The 18,291-nt window shown below is 45.3% G+C and overlaps 2 protein-coding genes across 2 annotated transcripts; both read left to right on the top strand.

The window, feature by feature from the left end:
• Window positions 1-11,250: 11,250 nt before the first annotated feature.
• LOC125591877 lies at window positions 11,251-11,903 on the top strand. Its single transcript, XM_048766775.1, has 2 exons — window positions 11,251-11,284; window positions 11,341-11,903. The coding sequence occupies exons 1-2, from the start codon at window positions 11,251-11,253 to the stop codon at window positions 11,901-11,903; spliced, it is 597 nt and encodes a 198-aa protein (XP_048622732.1).
• Window positions 11,904-14,998: 3,095 nt separating this feature from the next.
• LOC125591876 lies at window positions 14,999-16,099 on the top strand. The gene is made up of 2 exons (XM_048766774.1): window positions 14,999-15,463; window positions 15,584-16,099. Exons 1-2 carry the CDS (start codon window positions 14,999-15,001, stop codon window positions 16,097-16,099), a joined length of 981 nt encoding a protein of 326 aa, XP_048622731.1.
• The last annotated feature ends 2,192 nt before the right edge of the window (window positions 16,100-18,291 follow it).

Here is an 18,291-nt window from a genome sequence, read left to right as displayed (position 1 = left end):
AGACTTCATTGTGTGCTACTTCAAAGGAAGGCCTCCTCCCTATAGCCACATCAAAAGTGTGCTCAATCATATGTGGGGTAAGGGAAAGCGCCTAGAAATCCATAATAACCCCATCACAAGGTCAGTTCTTGTAAGGATCACAAGTGACTACCTGAAGCAAAAGATCCTCGAAAAGGGATCTGGTACGTTGGAGACTCCATGTTTCACACGGCTCAGTGGACATCTGCCCATTCTGATCAGTCGCCTTCGCTCCAGTCCATCCAGATATGGGCCCATCTCCACGGAGTTCCTTTAGACCTGAGACACACATATGGACTAAGCTTAGTTGCTGGTCTTGTAGGAGAGCCTAAGGAGACCAATGATTTCACTAAGAATCTAGTGAGCCTCACCTTATCTCACGTGAAAGTAGAGGTAGATTTGACGAAGCCTCTTCCTAGCATTGTGGAGTTTACTAGGCAGTCTGGTGAAGTGGTTGAAGTACTGGTCACATACCCATGGCTTCCTCCTACTTGTAGCCACTGCAAGGAACTGGGCCACATCGTCAAAAATTGCTTGCACATCCCTTTGACAAAGCCTCCTCCTCCTGCAAGCAAAGAAAAAACTAATAATCAGACAAAAGAAGTGAACAAAAAGTGGTACTCCTACAAAGACAGACAAACCAAAAGAAGTAAGGCAGTCTAGAACTCCCACGAAGCAAGCATCGTTCTACAGAGCTAAGCGAGCTTCGTCTGCCGATGGTTCTAAAGCTGTTGGTGAGACATCTGGTACTGCTGAAACACAAGTCTCTAACGCTCCACATAAAACACTACCCTCTCTTCCAGCTACCATCATCAACACACAATTGCCCTCTCTCACCCTTCTAGTTCCTCCCATTGCCCAATCACTGCCCCCTATCAATCTCCCACCACCCTTCCCTTTTTCTCTAGCTCTGCCCACCCTAGCATCACACAAAAACCCTTCCTTTGACTACCCCCATGAACCACTCAAACAGCCTACCCTAAAGAGATCCCGTTCAAACCCCCTCATCCTTTCTTACCCCTCCATAAATCTCACTCTCACTGATCCTTCCTCCTCTTTTGTTACCCCCTCTCCTGTGACCTTAGAATCTATTTTAACCTCAAACTCCTTTTCTACCTTGTCGGATGAGTATGCTGTCCCACCTTCGGGAGAGCCTCTTTTGTCACTATGAGTGCAAAACTCTTTTTTTTTGGAATGTCCGAGGCCTAAATGACCCGGATAAGCATACCCCTTTTTGTTAATGGCTTAATTTTCAAAAGCCCATTTTTGGTGCCCTTATTGAAACCCATATCAAAGAACAAAACCTGAACCTTTTGATGTCTAAACTATGTTGCAGCTGGAGTTTTGCTTCAAATCACACCTCTGATCCTGATGGGAGACTCATCATCATATGGCAGCACCCATCTACTGTTAACCTGCTGCATCAGACTAGACAAACCCTTACCTGTGAAGTAGCTATCCCTGGAAACAGACCATTCATCTATATTGCAGTGTATGCAGGCAACACTAGAACTGAGAGATGTGATATGTGGGTGGAGCTCCTGAATGTCTATCAAGCTTTATCTCTCCATCTCTCCCCTTGGATGCTAGGAGGAGATTTTAATGAAATAACTCATCACTCTGAACACTCTCTTCGTGAGGTAAACACTGTCACTCCGCAGATGACTGAGTTCATTGATTGCATACGTCAAATTGGTGTGCACGACCTTCGTTTTCAAGGACCTCAGTATACATGGTCAAATCACCAGCCTGAGATGCCAATTGCAAAGAAGCTTGATAGGCAACTTGTTAACTCTCAGTTCATAGCCTACTACCCCAACAGCACTAGCTATTTCCTCCCCTCCCTAACCTCTGACCACACGCCCTGTCTTACTGACCTATACCACCAGCTCCCTGTTTCTGGAACCAAGCCTTTCCGTTTCTACAACTACCTCACTAAACATCCGCAATTCTACCAGCTGGTTACTGAAGCGTGGAATGAGGCCGGAAGCATGGCGGTTAAATTGATAAACCTGTGTTGAAAACTAAAAAGTCTAAAGAGAGTACTAAAGAACTTAAACAGAGAAAACTTCTCAAACATCCAAATGAGGGTTTGTGAGGCTAATAGTTTGCTACAAGCTGTGCAGGTACCTGCATTGGAAACGCCAACAGAAGACTTATTCCACGAGGAACGAGATCTTTTGCAGCGATGGTTGTTCATTCAAACTATAGAGGAGAGCTATTTCAGGCAAAAATCACGAGTGAACTGGCTTCATGAAGGAGATCAAAACACAACCTATTTTTTTCAGGATTTTCTAAACCAGAATGAGCTACAACTCCATAAGATCCTTCCAGCTATCTTCGGGGGAGTTCATCTCTGACCCCATAGCTATGGGCTATGTTGCAGTCCACACAACTGAGGTTCCCATCATCCGCAAAGGTCCTACCACAAGGTCCGGTTCAAGGGTTATAAGAGCTGGATTTGCCAAAGCTGTCCAGGAGTTGCTTGCACAGGAACAAACCGGATTCAAGCAACTATTGATCCAGGAGTTGGCCGACTTAAAGCTTGAAGACACCAGCGAACCATTGGAGGTTCCAGACTCCATTCATTCAAGTCAGTTCTCTTCCATTGACCAGAATGAAGCCGGCTTGACCATTTCCACCTTCATCCTCAATCCATCCAACCAACTTGCTTCCGGTTCAGAGATATAGCCGCCTTCAGAAGGAGTAGTATGCTGTTGTACTCTTTTTCCTTATCGGGTTTTGTCCCACAGGGTTTTCCCGAAAGGTTTTAACGAGGCAACATGCAAGCATACTATGAATTCTGATCCGGACTTCTCAAACCGACAACCAGATGTCTGGTTTATTTTAATTTATTTTAATTTATTTGGTTAAGACTTTGGGCTATTGTTTCAGCCTTAATTTTCGGCCAGCTTGTTTAAGGCCTTTTTTTAATCTTTGAGTCTCATAAGGGATAAACCCTATATAACTCCTTGTAGTTGGCGATTTTTGGCCTCAAGTCTTTTATGAATAATTTTGCCTTTGCAAACCGAAAACCCTAAGTTTTTTTCTGTGAGAAACAAGAGAGAGCAGCCGAGTCTTATCAAGCTTCAACCACCAAGCTTGTGGCGATTCTTCACCTCCATTCCATCCATCGATTTGCCTTGAGAGAGATATACATCCAGCAAGCCAAATCCCATAGCTATCCACCGCCATCCACTGTTCTTGTTGAGAGAGATACACATCCAACAACAAGGATTCATCCTCCATATTTCTATCCTTCTCTAGTTTTGTTTCAGTTGCATCATATAGTTCTAGATTTTCCATTTAATATAAAAACCCATAAAAAGACATATTTGCTTCTGTTCTTCATTCATCATTTAGTTTTCTTCTGTTATCATTTTGATTCATAAAAACTCATAGAAATAACTCTCTTTCGTTTCAGGAACCAGATCGGCCATCTCCCTCTCCATCGCGTCCGTCTAGCCGCTCCCGAGGCCATTCGTTCGTCCTGTCCAGTCCGAGCTCTTGAACCTCAGTCAAGCCATCCGTGTAGTCTGAATCCCAGCCTGCAACATTTGGTATCAGAGCTGAAGTTTCCTGCGAAACTCAGTTCTTCTGAACCCTAGCCGTCACAATTTACTTTTCTTATTTTTTTTGAATTTTCGGATTGTTCTCCAAGTTTTCGATTTTGCATTAAAAACAAAAATATATTTACTTTCCTTATTCTTCAAGTTTTCGGATTGTTCTCCAAGTTTTCAATTCTTGCATTTAAAAAAAAAAATTTAATTAAAGAAGTTTTACTTTCTTTCCAAGTTTTCGAAAATAAAAAAAATATATTCCCTCTTTCCTTTTTTAAACTTGATTCGATTTTGTCTTAACTTTTTGCATTCACTCTTAGTCTTGGTCAATACTCAAAGTATCCGACCCAAGCAACTACTTAACCCCCCCCCCCCCCCCCCCCCCCCCCCCCTCTGCCTTCTAATCTTTCTTTGAGTATCTTTTCAGAGAACTATGGGATATGTAGGTCAAGACCAAGCGGCCATAAACGCTCAGCTCCTAGCTGACAATGAAGAGCTGAGGGCGAGCCTTAAGGCTATCACCGCCGAGCTTGCTCAGCTACGGCAGGGAGGCAGGCCCAACGGACCTCGACCACCAGGAAGGCATCAGCCGGACCCGCATGACACTGACTCGGACGCGGACAGTACCGATGATACGCGCAGTTAGGACGAGGAAAGGCCGAACCGGGGAGGTAGGAGGAACGCGCGAGGACCCCAGGCCCAAGTAGGAGGAGGCCGCGACCATAGAGGAGGTCGAGACCGAGAGGAGGAAGAGCCCTGGTGAGGCAAGGCGCTTAAGCTTCACCCCCCGACGTTTGCCGGCAAGGTTGATCCGGATGCCTACATCGTGTGGGAGAAGCGCATGGAGTACATCTTCGACTATTACCAATATAGTGAGGCCAAGAAGGTTGCCCTAGCAGCAGCCCAGCTGACGGACAATGCTCTTTCGTGGTGGGATCGAGACGTTGCTAAGTCCGGGCCAGTGTGGAGAGCGCGTAATTGGACCGAGATGCGAACCAAGCTTCGCGCGAGGTACATTCCATCTTACTACCAGCGTGATGTGCTAAAACGTTTTCGTAAACTTACGCAGGGAACTAAGACTGTGGAGGAGTACTTTGAGGAGTTCGAGGCACTCAGGAATAAGCTTGAGACCGACGAGCCCGAGGAGACAATGATGTCTCAATTCCTGGAAGGGCTGCAAGACCGCATTGCCCGCAAGGTGGAGAGACAACAATATGAAGACTTCAACGATCTATTGCACTTTGCTACGCAAGCCGAGCAGCACATCAAGCGCAAGACGGCCAGTACCAGCCGCAGCAAACCTGCTTGGACTCAACCGAGTTCAAAGCAAGGCGACAAGGGCAAGACGATTGAGATTGAGAGCCGATTCAAGACAAACCAGGCTGAATCGTCTAATGCATCTAAGCCGGAGCAGGGTAAGACTCAAGCCCAAACTTTGCGTACTCGTGACATCATTTGTTATAAGTGTCAGGGCAAGGGCCACTACGCTCGGGATTGTCCAAACAAACGAGTGATGGTCCTAAAGGCGGATGGCGAGTATGAATCCTAAGATGAGGCAGAGGCCGCAGCAGTGATCTCTGATGAGGAAGTAACCGATTACCCAGAGACAGGCGAGCTGCTAGTGATCCGGAGGGCTCTTAGCACCCTCTTTGACCCAGAGACCATCCAGCGGGAGAACATCTTCCACACCAGATGTAGTGTTGATCACAAGGTATGTAGTTTGATCATAGATGGCGGATCTTGTACTAACGTGGCTAGCAAGTAACTTGTTGATAAGCTAAGGTTGGTCAAAACTGCCCATCCTCGACCATACCGTCTCAAATGGCTCAATGATGAGACTGAGCTCAAGATTGCCGAAAAAGTTGTTGTGTCCTTCAGTATTGGCAAGTACCAAGACCAGGTCAAGTGTGATGTTGTGCCCATGCAAGCCGGCCATATACTTCTAGGAAGGCCGTGGCAGTTTGACAAGGAGACGCTTCATCATGGCTGCACCAACATCTACAGTTTCGTCCACAACAACAAGAAGCACAGCCTAGCACCTCTCAGCCCTCGAGAAGTTCATGATATGCAGAAGGCAATGACGCAGTCAGGCCAGGTAAGTAACACTAACCTTTACATGACTTCCGAACAAGTGCTTAAATCATTACAACATGAGACACAGGTGCTACTAATGATCTTTAAGGAAGGTTGTTTTGCAGGTTTAGAAGCTCCTGAAGTACCAGACGTATTACAAGACCTCGTGGGACGTTACAAGGATGTCTTCCCTGATGAGATTCTGGCCGGTTTACCCCCTGTCCGTGGCATATAACATCAGATCGATCTTGTACCCGGCGCGCCACTACCAAACCGAGCCGCTTACCGTGTCAACCCTGAGGAAGCTAAGGAGCTGGAACGGCAGGTCCAAGATCTCATGGACAAAGGCTACATCCGCGAGAGCCTTAGTCCCTGTGCGGTCCCGGTCCTACTAGTGCCTAAGAAGGATGGGACGTGGCGCATGTGTGTGGACTGCCGAGCCATCAACAACATAACCATCAAATATCGGTACCCTATACCTAGATTAGATGATATGTTGGATGAACTGAGTGGGTCTGTTGTGTTTTCTAAGATTGATCTCAGGAGTGGATACCATCAAGTCCGCATAAAGGAAGGAGATGAGTGGAAAACCGCCTTCAAGACCAAGCAAGGTCTATACGAGTGGCTGGTGATGCCGTTTGGCCTTACCAACGCCCCTAGCACCTTCATGAGACTCATGAATGAGGTCCTCCGACCTTACATTGGTAAATTCGTGGTTGTATACTTTGATGATATCTTGATTTACAGCAGGTCTTTAACTGAGCACATGGGACACCTTGAACAGGTTTTGAAAGCCTTAACGCAAGAAGGCCTTTATGCTAACCTTAAGAAATGTGTATTCTGCACTGATCAGTTAGTATTTTTAGGCTTTGTTGTGAGTTCACAGGGACTGAAGGTTGATGAGGAGAAGATCAAGGCAATACAAGACTGGCCGACCCCGACCACGATCGGACATATCCGCAGCTTCCATGGACTGGCCAGTTTTTATCGACGATTTGTGAAGGATTTCAGTACCATTGCCGCCCCAATGACCTCCGTGATCAAGAAGAATGTAACCTTTGCTTGGGGCCCTGCCCAAGAGGAGTCTTTCAACAGGCTTAAATATAGTTTGACACATGCACCGGTTCTAACTCTTCCTAACTTTGATAAACCTTTTGAGATTGAGTGTGATGCTTCAGGGACAGGGATAGGAGCCGTACTGACCCAAGGAGGCCGGCCAGTGGCTTTCTTCAGTGAGAAATTGAGTGGAGCCACCCTCAATTATCCCACCTATGATAAAGAGCTATATGCTCTAGTAAGGTCACTTGAAACTTGGCAACATTATCTTCTGTCTAAAGAGTTTATTATTCATACAGATCATGAGACTCTTAAGCATTTGAGGGGCCAGACCACACTCAAGAAGAGGCATGCTAGGTGGTTGGAATTCGTGGAGACTTTTCCCTATGTGATCAAGTACAAGAAAGGAAAGGACAACGTAGTGGCAGATGCTCTATCCCGGCGCCACACCCTCATTACCACCATGGAGGCTAAGATCTTGGGTTTTGAACAACTTAAAATGTCTTATGAAACTGACCCTGATTTTTCTGAGCTTTACAGTAACACGGCTAAGGGAGCAATGGGTCCATTCTATCAGCAGGACGGGTTTCTTTTCAAGGAAAAACGCCTGTGCATTCCTCATGGTTCCATGCGAGACTTACTGACCCGAGAAGCTCATGGGGGCGGGTTGATGGGGCATTTTGGTCGAGACAAAACCCTGAGCGTCCTGTCCGACCACTTCTATTGGCCCCGGATGAGGCGCTACGTCGAGAGCCTTTGCGCCAAGTACATTGTCTGTCTCAAAACCAAATCCAGGTCGCATCCTTATGGTTTACACATGCCTTTACCTATTCCTATTACACCATGGGTCGATCTGTCTACGGACTTTGTGCTGGGCTTGCCCAAGATAGAACACAAGGATTCTATTTTTGTTGTAGTGGACAGGTTCTCCAAGATGGAACATTTCATTCCGTGTTCCAAGACCAATGATGCAAGCCAAACCGCCGATCTCTTCTTCAAAGAAGTGGTGCGCTTACATGGAGTGCCTCGTACCATTGTGTCCGACCGAGACACAAAATTCCTCAGCCACTTCTGGAGGACCTTGTGGAAAAAGCTTGGAACCAAGCTCCTTTTCTCTACCACTTGCCACCCACAGACTGATGGTCAGACCGAGGTAGTAAACCGTACACTCTCTCAGTTGTTGAGGGCTACGGTGGGTAAGAATCTTAGAAATTGGTTGAGTTGTTTGCCTTTCATTGAGTTTGCTTATAACCATGCAAGGCACTCTATTACTAACCTCTCCCCTTTTGAGATCGTGTATGGCTTTAGACCAGAGACTCCGATGGACCTATCCGCACTGCCCCCAGCCATGCAAGTTAGCTAGAGTGGTGACAAAAAGGCTGAGTTTGTGAAGAACTTGCACCGGAAAGTCAAGGAGACTTTGGAGAAGAAGGCTGAACGGAACCGGATCAAGCTCAACAAGGGGCGCACCAAAGTTATCTTCCAACCAGGCGACTGGGTGTGGCTCCATATGAGGCCAGAGAGGTTCCCGGAAGAGAGGAAGAGCAAACTATCCCCACGGGGGGACGGACCATTCCGAGTGCTCGACCGAATCAATGACAATGCCTACCGACTAGAGCTGCCAGGTAAGTTCCAGGTTTCCCGAACGTTCAATGTGTCTGATCTGTCTCCTTATATTGCAGATGACGGAGATGTTCTGAGGACAGAACCTGTTCAAGAGGGAGGGGATGTTGCAGTCCCCATAACCGAGGTTCCCATCATTCGCAAAGGTCCTACCACAAGGTCCGGTTCAAGGGTTATAAGAGCTGGATTTGCCAAAGCTGTCCAGGAGTTGCTTGCACAGGAATAAACCGGATTCAAGCAACTATTGATCCAGGAGTTGGCCGACTTAAAGCTTGAAGACACCAGCGAACCATTGGAAGTTCCAGACTCCATTCATTCAAGTCAGTTCTCTTTTCATTGACCAGAATGAAGCCGGCTTGACCATTTCCACCTTCATCCTCAATCCATCCAACCAACTTGCTTCCGGTTCAGAGATATAGCCGCCTTCAGAAGGAGTAGTATGCTGTTGTACTCTTTTTCCTTATCGGGTTTTGTCCCACTGGGTTTTCCCGAAAGGTTTTAACGAGGCAACATGCAAGCATACTATGAATTCTAATCCGGACTTCTCAAACCGACAACCAGATGTCTGGTTTATTTTAATTTATTTTAATTTATTTGGTTAAGACTTTGGGCTATTGTTTCAGCCTTAATTTTCGGCCATCTTGTTTAAGGCCTTTTTTTTATCTTTGAGTCTCATAAGGGATAAACCCTATATAACTCCTTGTAGTTGGCGATTTTTGGCCTCAAGTCTTTTATGAATAATTTTGCCTTTGCAAACCGAAAACCCTAAGTCTTTTTCTGTGAGAAAAAAGAGAGAGCAGCCGAGTCTTATCAAGCTTCAACCACCAAGCTTGTGGCGATTCTCACCTCCATTCCATCCATCGATTTGCCTTGAGAGAGATATACATCCAGCAAGCCAAATCCCATAGCTATCCACCGCCATCCACTGTTCTTGTTGAGAGAGATACACATCCAGCAACAAGGATTCATCCTCCATATTTCTATCCTTCTCTAGTTTTGTTTCAGTTGCATCATATAGTTCTAGATTTTCCATTTAATATAAAAACCCATAAAAAGACATATTTGCTTCTGTTCTTCATTCATCATTTAGTTTTCTTCTGTTATCATTTTGATTCATAAAAACTCATAGAAATAACTCTCTTTCGTTTCAGGAACCAGATCGGCCATCTCCCTCTCCATCGAGTCCGTCTAGCCGCTCCCGAGGCCATTCGTTCATCCTGTCCAGTCTGAGCTCTTGAACCTCAGTCAAGCCATCCGTGTAGTCTGAATCCCAGCCTGCAACAGGCTACATTGTTGTTAATCACTTCAAAGCCATTCTAGGGCCTACTGCACTGACGCCTCCTCCCGTACAATCTACGCCAGACTGGTTCCACGCAACTATAGGCTACCGATGCCCAAGCAATCTTCTACCTTCTTTGGTATCGATACCAACTGCTGAGGAAATCTCAAAGATGATGTTTCGGCTGAATCTAACAAAGCGCCAGGGCCTGATGGGCTAACTTCAGGGTTTTTCAAAGCATCATGGTCGCTTCTAGGGGATGAGGTGGCTCAGTCTATCATTCACTTCTTTTATACCTCGTTCCTCCCGACTTCTATTAACTCAACCATCCTTGCTCTGATCCCCAAGAGACCGGGAGCTTCAGCTATCTCTGACTTTCGCCCCATTTCTTGCCTCAATACAGTCTATAAAATGATCTCAAGGCTTCTAGTGAAACGGTTAAAACCTATACTGCCTTCTCTAATTGTGCCTAACCAGACTGCGTTTGTGAAAGACAGGTTATTGGTGGAGAACACGGTCCTTGCGGCAGAATTAGTGCATGGATACCATAAAAGACAAGGACCGAAGCACATCACCATCAAGGTCGACATTGCAAAGGTTTTCGACACACTCTCATGGGAGTTTCTGTTCAACTGCCTAGAGGGGCTACAACTTCCTGAGGTGTTGCTGAAAAGGCTTAAAGCGTGTATTTGCTCACCTAGCTTCATGATTGGATATAATGGAAGTGTTCAGGGGTACTTTAAAGGAAGAAGGGGTCTGAGGCAGGGAGACTCCTTATCCCTTTATCTGTTTGTGATAGCCATGAATGTGCTCTCTATTATGCTGAATAAAGCGGCTCAGGACTTGAAGATCAACTACCACTCCAAATGCTCATCCTCAAAGCTCACCCATCTTTGCTTCGCTGACGATCTACTCATTTTCATTGATGGGAGCCTTGCATCAGTTCAGAATGTGCTTCAGATCCTTCGTGAGTTTGAGCTACGCTCGGGTTTGGCCGTGAGTGTTCAAAAGTCTTCGTTCTTCGCGTCTGGTCTGACTCAGCAAGAGCTTGATGTGATAAAAGCCTCTACGAGCATGCCTCATGGCTCGCTGCCAGTGAGATATCTCAGAGTTCCCTTAACCTCTAAGAAGCTTTCAATACAAAACTGTGAGGTGCTGATCCAACAGGTAAAAGGCCGCCATAATTCTTGGAGTGCAAAATCCTTAAGCTTTGCAGGGCGACTACTACTAATCAAGACAGTAATAGCTGAAATCAACAACTTTTGGTGTTCGTCGTTCATCCTACCGAAGGCATGCATCAACAGGATCAACAGCCTCTGCGGATTGTTTCTATGGAAGGGGAAAGCAGAAGGACCAAGTGCCGCAAGAGTAGCGTGGGAGACAGTAACTAAACCCAAGAGCAATGGTGGCTTAGGAATCAAGGACCTCTCTACTTGGAATAAAGCTTCGTGTCTAAAGCTAGTTTGGCTATTATTCTTCCAATCGGGTTCAGTTTTGGTAGCGTGGTTTAAGACTGAAGTTCTAGATGGTGATTACGCAACTATTGGACAGTAAAGACAGGCCCTAAGTTCTCATGGCTAGCTAACAAACTGATCAAGATGAGAGAAGAGGTGTATACGTGGATCAAAATGTGCATAGGCAATGGGAGAATATGCTGATTCTGGACTGGCAATTGGTCTCCATTCGGCTCTTTGGAGAAGTACCTTTCACGCCCGCATCATTCTCGGTTAGGAATCTCAGCAACTGCAACGCTCTCTGAACTCTTTGTCGACGGACATTGGCTCCTCCCACCAGCAAGGTCTGAGCAGTTACTTCAAGTGCAGATACACCTCACAACGATAGTGCTAGTGGATGAAGATGATCACTATGAATGGGTATTGAATGACACCACCACAAAACGATACTCAATAGGAGATGTGTATAGGAAACTGAGAAATGAGGAAGAGGAAGAGGTACCTTGGGCCAAAATTGTCTGGATCAGTGCTGGGATACCGAAGCACGGTTTCCTAACTTGGTTGTTTGTCCTAAACCGCTGTCCGACTAGAGATCGCTTACTAAGCTGGGGGCTTCAGACGGATTCGGTTTGCCTTCCCTGCAATGCAGCGGCTGAATCAAGGGATCACCTTTTCTTCCGATGTCCTTACACTTGGGACCTATGGCAAATCATCGCAGAAAAGTGTGGGCTGATATCAGAAAGGGACTGGAACGACTCAATCCTGCAACTGCAACAACTACAGGGCAATAGGTTAAGGAAGAGACTCACTTACATCGGCTGGCAAGCTGCAATATATTAGTCTTGGAATGAGAGAAACAATCGACTTCATTGCAAGCAATTTAGAACGGTAGACTCTCTGTTTCGCGTACTCGATCGACAGATTAGAGACAAGATACTATCCATGCGCCAATCTACTCCGATCAACTCCTCCCGGCTCATGCAAATGTGGCTCTAACCTCCGACGTCTCAATCGGAATCTTCAGTCTCTCCACTTACTGGGCCTCGCTTGGTGGGCTTGACATTGGTTCTCTTTGTTCTCTCTTATGGGTTTCTTATTGGGTTTTATTCTAACCGGTAAGAAAATAATTGAGCTCGGAATGACTATAGCCATTAGGCTTGTAACATTTTTCTTTTTCTTTTTGCATTTAATATATAAAAGCTTTTAGTCAAAAAAAATTTGAGTTATTCTATAAATGCTTTAGAACTTGGAGGGTGAAATAGCTAGTGGGAGACAAAAAGGAAATGGCATGACAGAGTTGGATCAAATCAAATCACTGCAGAATTAAATTATTCGAAATTACGTGATTCAGGTGGAAAATCGTGAGTTATTTCTATTAAATATAAAGGAGATTTTACAAAAGTTTGAAAGAAAATCATATAGTGACAGCAAAATAAAGTGAGAAAGATGTCGATTCATATATCAACAATGATCTTTGGGTCCCTTCCTAATTGTATGTACGGCTCACACATATTTTCGTGGTTATTGTTTGATTATTATTAATATCCTCTCAAGCTAACTTTATATAACATTATCTACATAGATAGTTGACAAAAAATAAATAAATATATATTTATTTATCAAGAAGATTTTGTTTCAAATTTAAAAGTGTGAAAAATAGAAATCAAAAATACATTCTCATCAGATTTTATTTACCCTAAATATATGTTTTTTTTTTTTTTGTTTAACCTGGGGGTATCCCAGACCTCGGAGAGGCCCAGACTAATCCCCAAGGGGAGGTGCAGCCCACGGATAGACTCTCTCTCCGGGTATTCAAGTGGACCCTAAAGCATAGGTCCATATCCGTGTGGGTGACAGGATGGGCAGTTCGCCACCGCCTGGCGTCGAATCCGTGAACCTGACAATTGACCCCCAAGGTCGAACCCTAAATATATGTTTTGAAAGAAAAATAAGAGTTTTTACTAAAATGATCTATAAGCAGCGTGTAAAAAGACCTCCAAGCGACTGTGTTCCAATCCTCCAATTCGCTCCAAGAGAAACTTTCAGCCATTTTTTTAGTGTTCTTCAAGGGCCACTTGGGTTCTAAAGCCAACTCACGTATCACATTTCTTAATTTTATCAATTCGAAAATAGTTTCAATGAAATATATACTCTATACAAAATAATATTTGTCTATTTTAACGAATTTTCTACAGATTTTCATTATTTTTAATTAATTTTAACCATTTCATTTATTGTAATTTCTAAATAATTCGACAACATTTATTACAAAGTACAAAACAAAACTTACTTATTTTTATTTTAAGTATCTATTACATTTTTATATTATTTTTTTACTCTTTTTTTCTATTTCATTAATTGTCTTTGACATGATAATTGGACAACATTTCTTTTGAAAGTTAACCATAAAAATTTGAAATGTTTAAATAAAATTACTCAATTTGTGACAAGAATTCAAAACAATTAACAACTTTTTTTTTGTTTATATAATCAGTTAGGAATGTGTATTGGGGTATCCGTTCGAATACAAGTTGTTTTTTCGGATATTAGTTTTTGGGTTTCGAGATTAGACTCCATTCGGGTACTATAAATTTTTGTGTAGGTTTCGAACTGGATCCTTCTGAATCTAAGTAGGTTCGATTCTGATGTATAGATCATAAATATATCCAAATAATCTATGTTGGGGTCGAAAACGGTTATCTCGAAATCAACGGCTAATATTATCATTTTAGCAAATTCTTCACGAAAGACTTCTCGAAAGAAAGATCGGAAGAATACAAATAATTATGGACGAGGGTCTCCGGAAAGATCAGTAAGAAAAGAGACAGGTCAAGACCCGAGAGCCGGACCGTTCTCACAAGGTCACCTCGCCCATGGGCGAGGACGACCAGCACAACGGTCACCTCGCCCATGGGCGAGGATGAACATCACCAAGGTCACTTCGCCCATGGGCGAGGACGACCAGCACCACGGTCATGGGCGAGGACGACCATCACCAAGGTCTCCTCGCCCATGGGCGAGGACGACCAGCACCACAGTCACCTCGCCCATGGGCGAGGATGATCCGCGCCCGGTTCACCTCGCCCTAGGGTGAGGACAATTCAATCCCGGCCAGTCCGACTCGTTTCGACTCTCGTGTCCTCCGTATAGTTGTGATATCCGACTTTTGGATTATATACCTCTCGTTTCGTCTTGATCGGAGTTACTCTCAAAGTTTTACGACTAAAATTGTAGAAAAGCCCGAAGGCCTAAAACCGGCCCGAGAGGATCTAAACGTGTCTAGAGTCCGATCTACGATTTAGAAGGGACCCGAGCCCAATGGGAGTTATGACGGTTTATCCTAACTCGCGGAAGTAAGATAAACGGTAAGTTTCCGAAGATAAATATCAAGATTCGAGAATAACTACAAAGATCGACGAAAAAAGGAATATTCCCAAAAGAGATAAACTTGGGCCCAAAGGCAAAGGAGTAAATGGGCCACCGACCTAAAACAACTATATAAGGAGAGCTGGAGCAGAAGAAAAGGGATCCGAGAATTTAGACTTAGAGAACTCCTGCTAGCTTAGGGAACTTAGAACTTAGGTGGTTAGACTAAAAAGACAAGGCTTAGAACGTTTTGCCGCCTTTCTGTTCTGCTTTTGTCTAGTTAGCATATCTCTACTCCTCTCGGAGAAGTTCTGTATTCATACTATTTCATTAATAAAACGCCTCCGAGCGACTATTGATCTTTATCTTGCTATCTATCTTTTTACGCTCTGAAAGTGATTACGCAGAGAATCCGGACCTTCAGGGAAAATCGGGTTTTCTTGGTTTTCCTCCATACTTATTCATTAAAATCGACGGTGTGAATTCTGGTTCCCACAGTTTGGCGTTAGAAGGAGGGGGGGGGGGTCGAATTCTCTAACTCAAAAATCAAAAACGATTAAAGATACAAGATGTCTGCTCCAGTAGCTCACGATGTCGTCTCTTTCAAGGACAGAGCAACGACCGACCAGGTCAAACCTCACAACCATCTCCTTGTCATCGAACTGACCATCCAGGACATCGACTTAGCAAGAGTGTTGGTCGACACCGGATGCTCGGCCAACATTATCTATAAAAGCACCCTCGAGAGAATGGAAATCGACATGTGCGCCATCACGGAAGGTCCCAGTCCAATTTTTGGACTCTCAGGAGACGCTACTATGACCCTCGGCTCAATCAACCTATTGGTTAAAGCTGGGAGCGTCGTAAAAATCACGGAATTCTTGGTCGTCGATCGCCCAACATCGTACAATGTAATCATTGGAACTCCATGGCTGAATTCCATGAGAGCGATCCCATCGACATTCCACCTATGCCTTAAATTTCCGACCCCTCATGGAGTCGAAACAATTCAAGGAGACCACAGGATGTCACAAGTATGTTTCGCCGCTGAGTTAAAAAGAAAGAACTTTGCGATCGAAGCTTCCCACAAGAAGAAAAGAAAGCTGACTCTCGACGAGGGTGCCCCAGAATAAGACTCGGAAGACTTCTGGCAGTCACAGAGGGTCGAAGCTCTAGAAGGGAAGCGCGAACCAACTTGTGAACCGGTAATCTCAGTCTGTGTCGACGAATCCCACCCAGAACGATGCATCGAGATCGGAGCCAACCTCTGCGAACCACTGAGAACAGAGCTCATGGCTTGTCTTAAAAAGAACCTCAATACGTTCGCTTGGGCCACGGAAGATATGCCAGGAATCGACATCGGCATATCATGTCACGAACTCAACATTGACCCAACCTACAAACCCGTAAAACAAAAAAGACGGAAGCTAGGACCAGAGCGTGCTACCGCGGTAAACGAGGAAGTTGAGAAACTCCTCAAAGTAGGGTCAATAACAGAAGTCAGATACCCGGATTGGCTCGCCAATCCCGTCGTGGTCAAAAAGAAAAACGGCAAATGGCGAGTATGCGTCGACTTCACTGATCTCAACAAGGCCTGTCCAAAAGATTGCATCCCACTTCCGCACATTGACCGACTGGTCGAAGCAATAGCAGGGAACGAACTTTTATAATTCATGGACGTCTTCTCCGGGTACAATCAAATCATGATGAATCCCGACGATCGCGAGAAGACCGAATTCATCACCGACCGCGGAACGTATTGCTACAAGGTAGTGCCTTTCGGTCTCAAGAATGCGGGTGCTACTTACCAGCGACTTGTCAATCGAAAGTTCTCCGAACAGCTTAGAAATACTATGGAAGTGTACATCGATGACATGCTCGTAAAATCCCTTGACAATCACGACCACGTATCCCACTTGGAAGAGTGCTTCGCAAGGCTGAACCTACGTAACATGAAACTAAACCCGAAAAAATGTAGGTTCGCAGTCGCATCAGGAGAGTTTCTCGATTATCTGGTCACGTGTCGCGGGATCGAGGCCAACCCCAAACAGATAAACGCACTGATAGAAATGGTCTCACCAAAGACAAAACGAGAAGTCCAAAGGCTAACCGGAAGGGTCGCAGCTTTGAACCGTTCCATCTCACGTTCGACGGACAAGTGCCTGCCTTTCTACGACACGTTGAAAGGGAAGAAAAAGTTTGAATGGTCGGAAGAGTGCGAAAAGGCTTTCCAACAGCTGAAGCGTTACCTGGCCACTCCTCCCGTTCTTGCAAAACCAGTAGAGGGAGAACCTCTATTCTTATACATCGCGGTCTCCGCAACAGCAGTAAGTGGCGTTTTGATCAGAGAAGAACGCGGTGAACAAAAACCAATCTTTTACATAAGTAAAACCTTGTTGGACGCTGAGACGCGGTACCCCTTGATGGAAAAACTAGCATTCGCTGTTCTAACATCGGCGAGAAAGCTCATGCCATATTTCCAATCTCATACCATAGTGATTCTCACCACCTTTCCCCTGCGCACGGTTCTGCACAGTCCGAATAAGTCAGGACGGCTCGCGAAATGGGCAATCGAATTGAGCGAGTACGATGTCGAGTACCGCCCAAGAACCTGCGCAAAATCTCAGTTGCTGGCGGATTTCTTAGTAGAATTTCCCACGGGGGATATGGCAAACACGGAACCAGATTCAACTTGGGTTCTTCATGTCGATGGATCATCGTCCAAACAAGGATCCGGAATTAGGATTCAGCTCACGTCGCCCACCGGGGAAATCTTGCAGCAGTCGTTTCGGTTAGAATTCCATGCATCAAACTACGAGGCTGAATATGAAGCACTCATTGCAGGATTACAACTAGCCCATGGGCTGAAGATTTGCAACATCCACGCTTACTGCGATTCTCAGTTAGTCACAAATCAATACAGCAGAGAATATGAGGCAAGGGACGAAAGAATGGATGCATATCTAAAACTCGTCCAGGACCTGGCCCAAGACTTCATCCACTTCGCCCTCACTAGAATTCCTCGCACGGAAAACACCCAGGCAGATGCCTTGGCCGCGCTCGCGTCAAGCTCGGATCCAAGACTAAAACGGGTAATCCTAGTGGAATTCATTGAACATCCGAGCATCGGACCGCCGGTGATCACCAATCTGATTTAGGGACAAATCGAAGATGCGGAGGAAATCAAAGATCCACCAGAAGGAAAGATGGATCAGCCGGAATACGGTTGCGACAGCCCATGGCTAGAGCCAATCCGAGCCTACATAGCCGACGGAACGCTGCCCGCCGAGAAATGGGCGGCACGCAAAATTAAAACCCAAGCCGCACGATATGTAACCGTAGAGGGAGAAATCTAAAAATGGAGATTCTCCGGCCCACTCATGACCTGCGCTGAGGGAGAGAAAGTGAGAAAAGTGATGGAAGGTGTCTCGCAGTCAAAATAAAATGCCACGGTTATTACTGGCCAACTATGATCAAAGACTGCGAGAAATTCGCACGAAAATGCGAAAAATGCCAATGGCACGCGCCCACCATCCATCAACCTGCGGAGGTCCTCTCGTCCATTTCATCTCCGTATCCCTTTATGCGATGGTCCATGGATATCGTCGGACCTTTACACAATTCAAAACTGAAACGCTTCCTTTTGGTCCTTACGGATTTCTTTTCGAAGTGGGTAGAAGCAGAATCCTACGCAAGTATCAAAGACGTACAAGTCGAGAGCTTCGTATGGAAGAACATTATCACCTGGCACGGGGTCCCTTACGAAATCGTAAGAGAATACAGATCTCAGTTCATCTCTACCCGATTTGAAGCATTCTGCGAGAAGTGGAAGATACGGCTGAACAAGACAACTCCTAGACAT

This window comes from Brassica napus, chromosome C8, assembly GCF_020379485.1.
Source record: "Brassica napus cultivar Da-Ae chromosome C8, Da-Ae, whole genome shotgun sequence".
Taxonomy (NCBI): Eukaryota; Viridiplantae; Streptophyta; class Magnoliopsida; order Brassicales; family Brassicaceae; genus Brassica; species Brassica napus.
The sequence above is the reverse complement of the archived record's forward strand: the minus strand, read 5'-3'. Positions and strand labels throughout refer to the sequence as shown.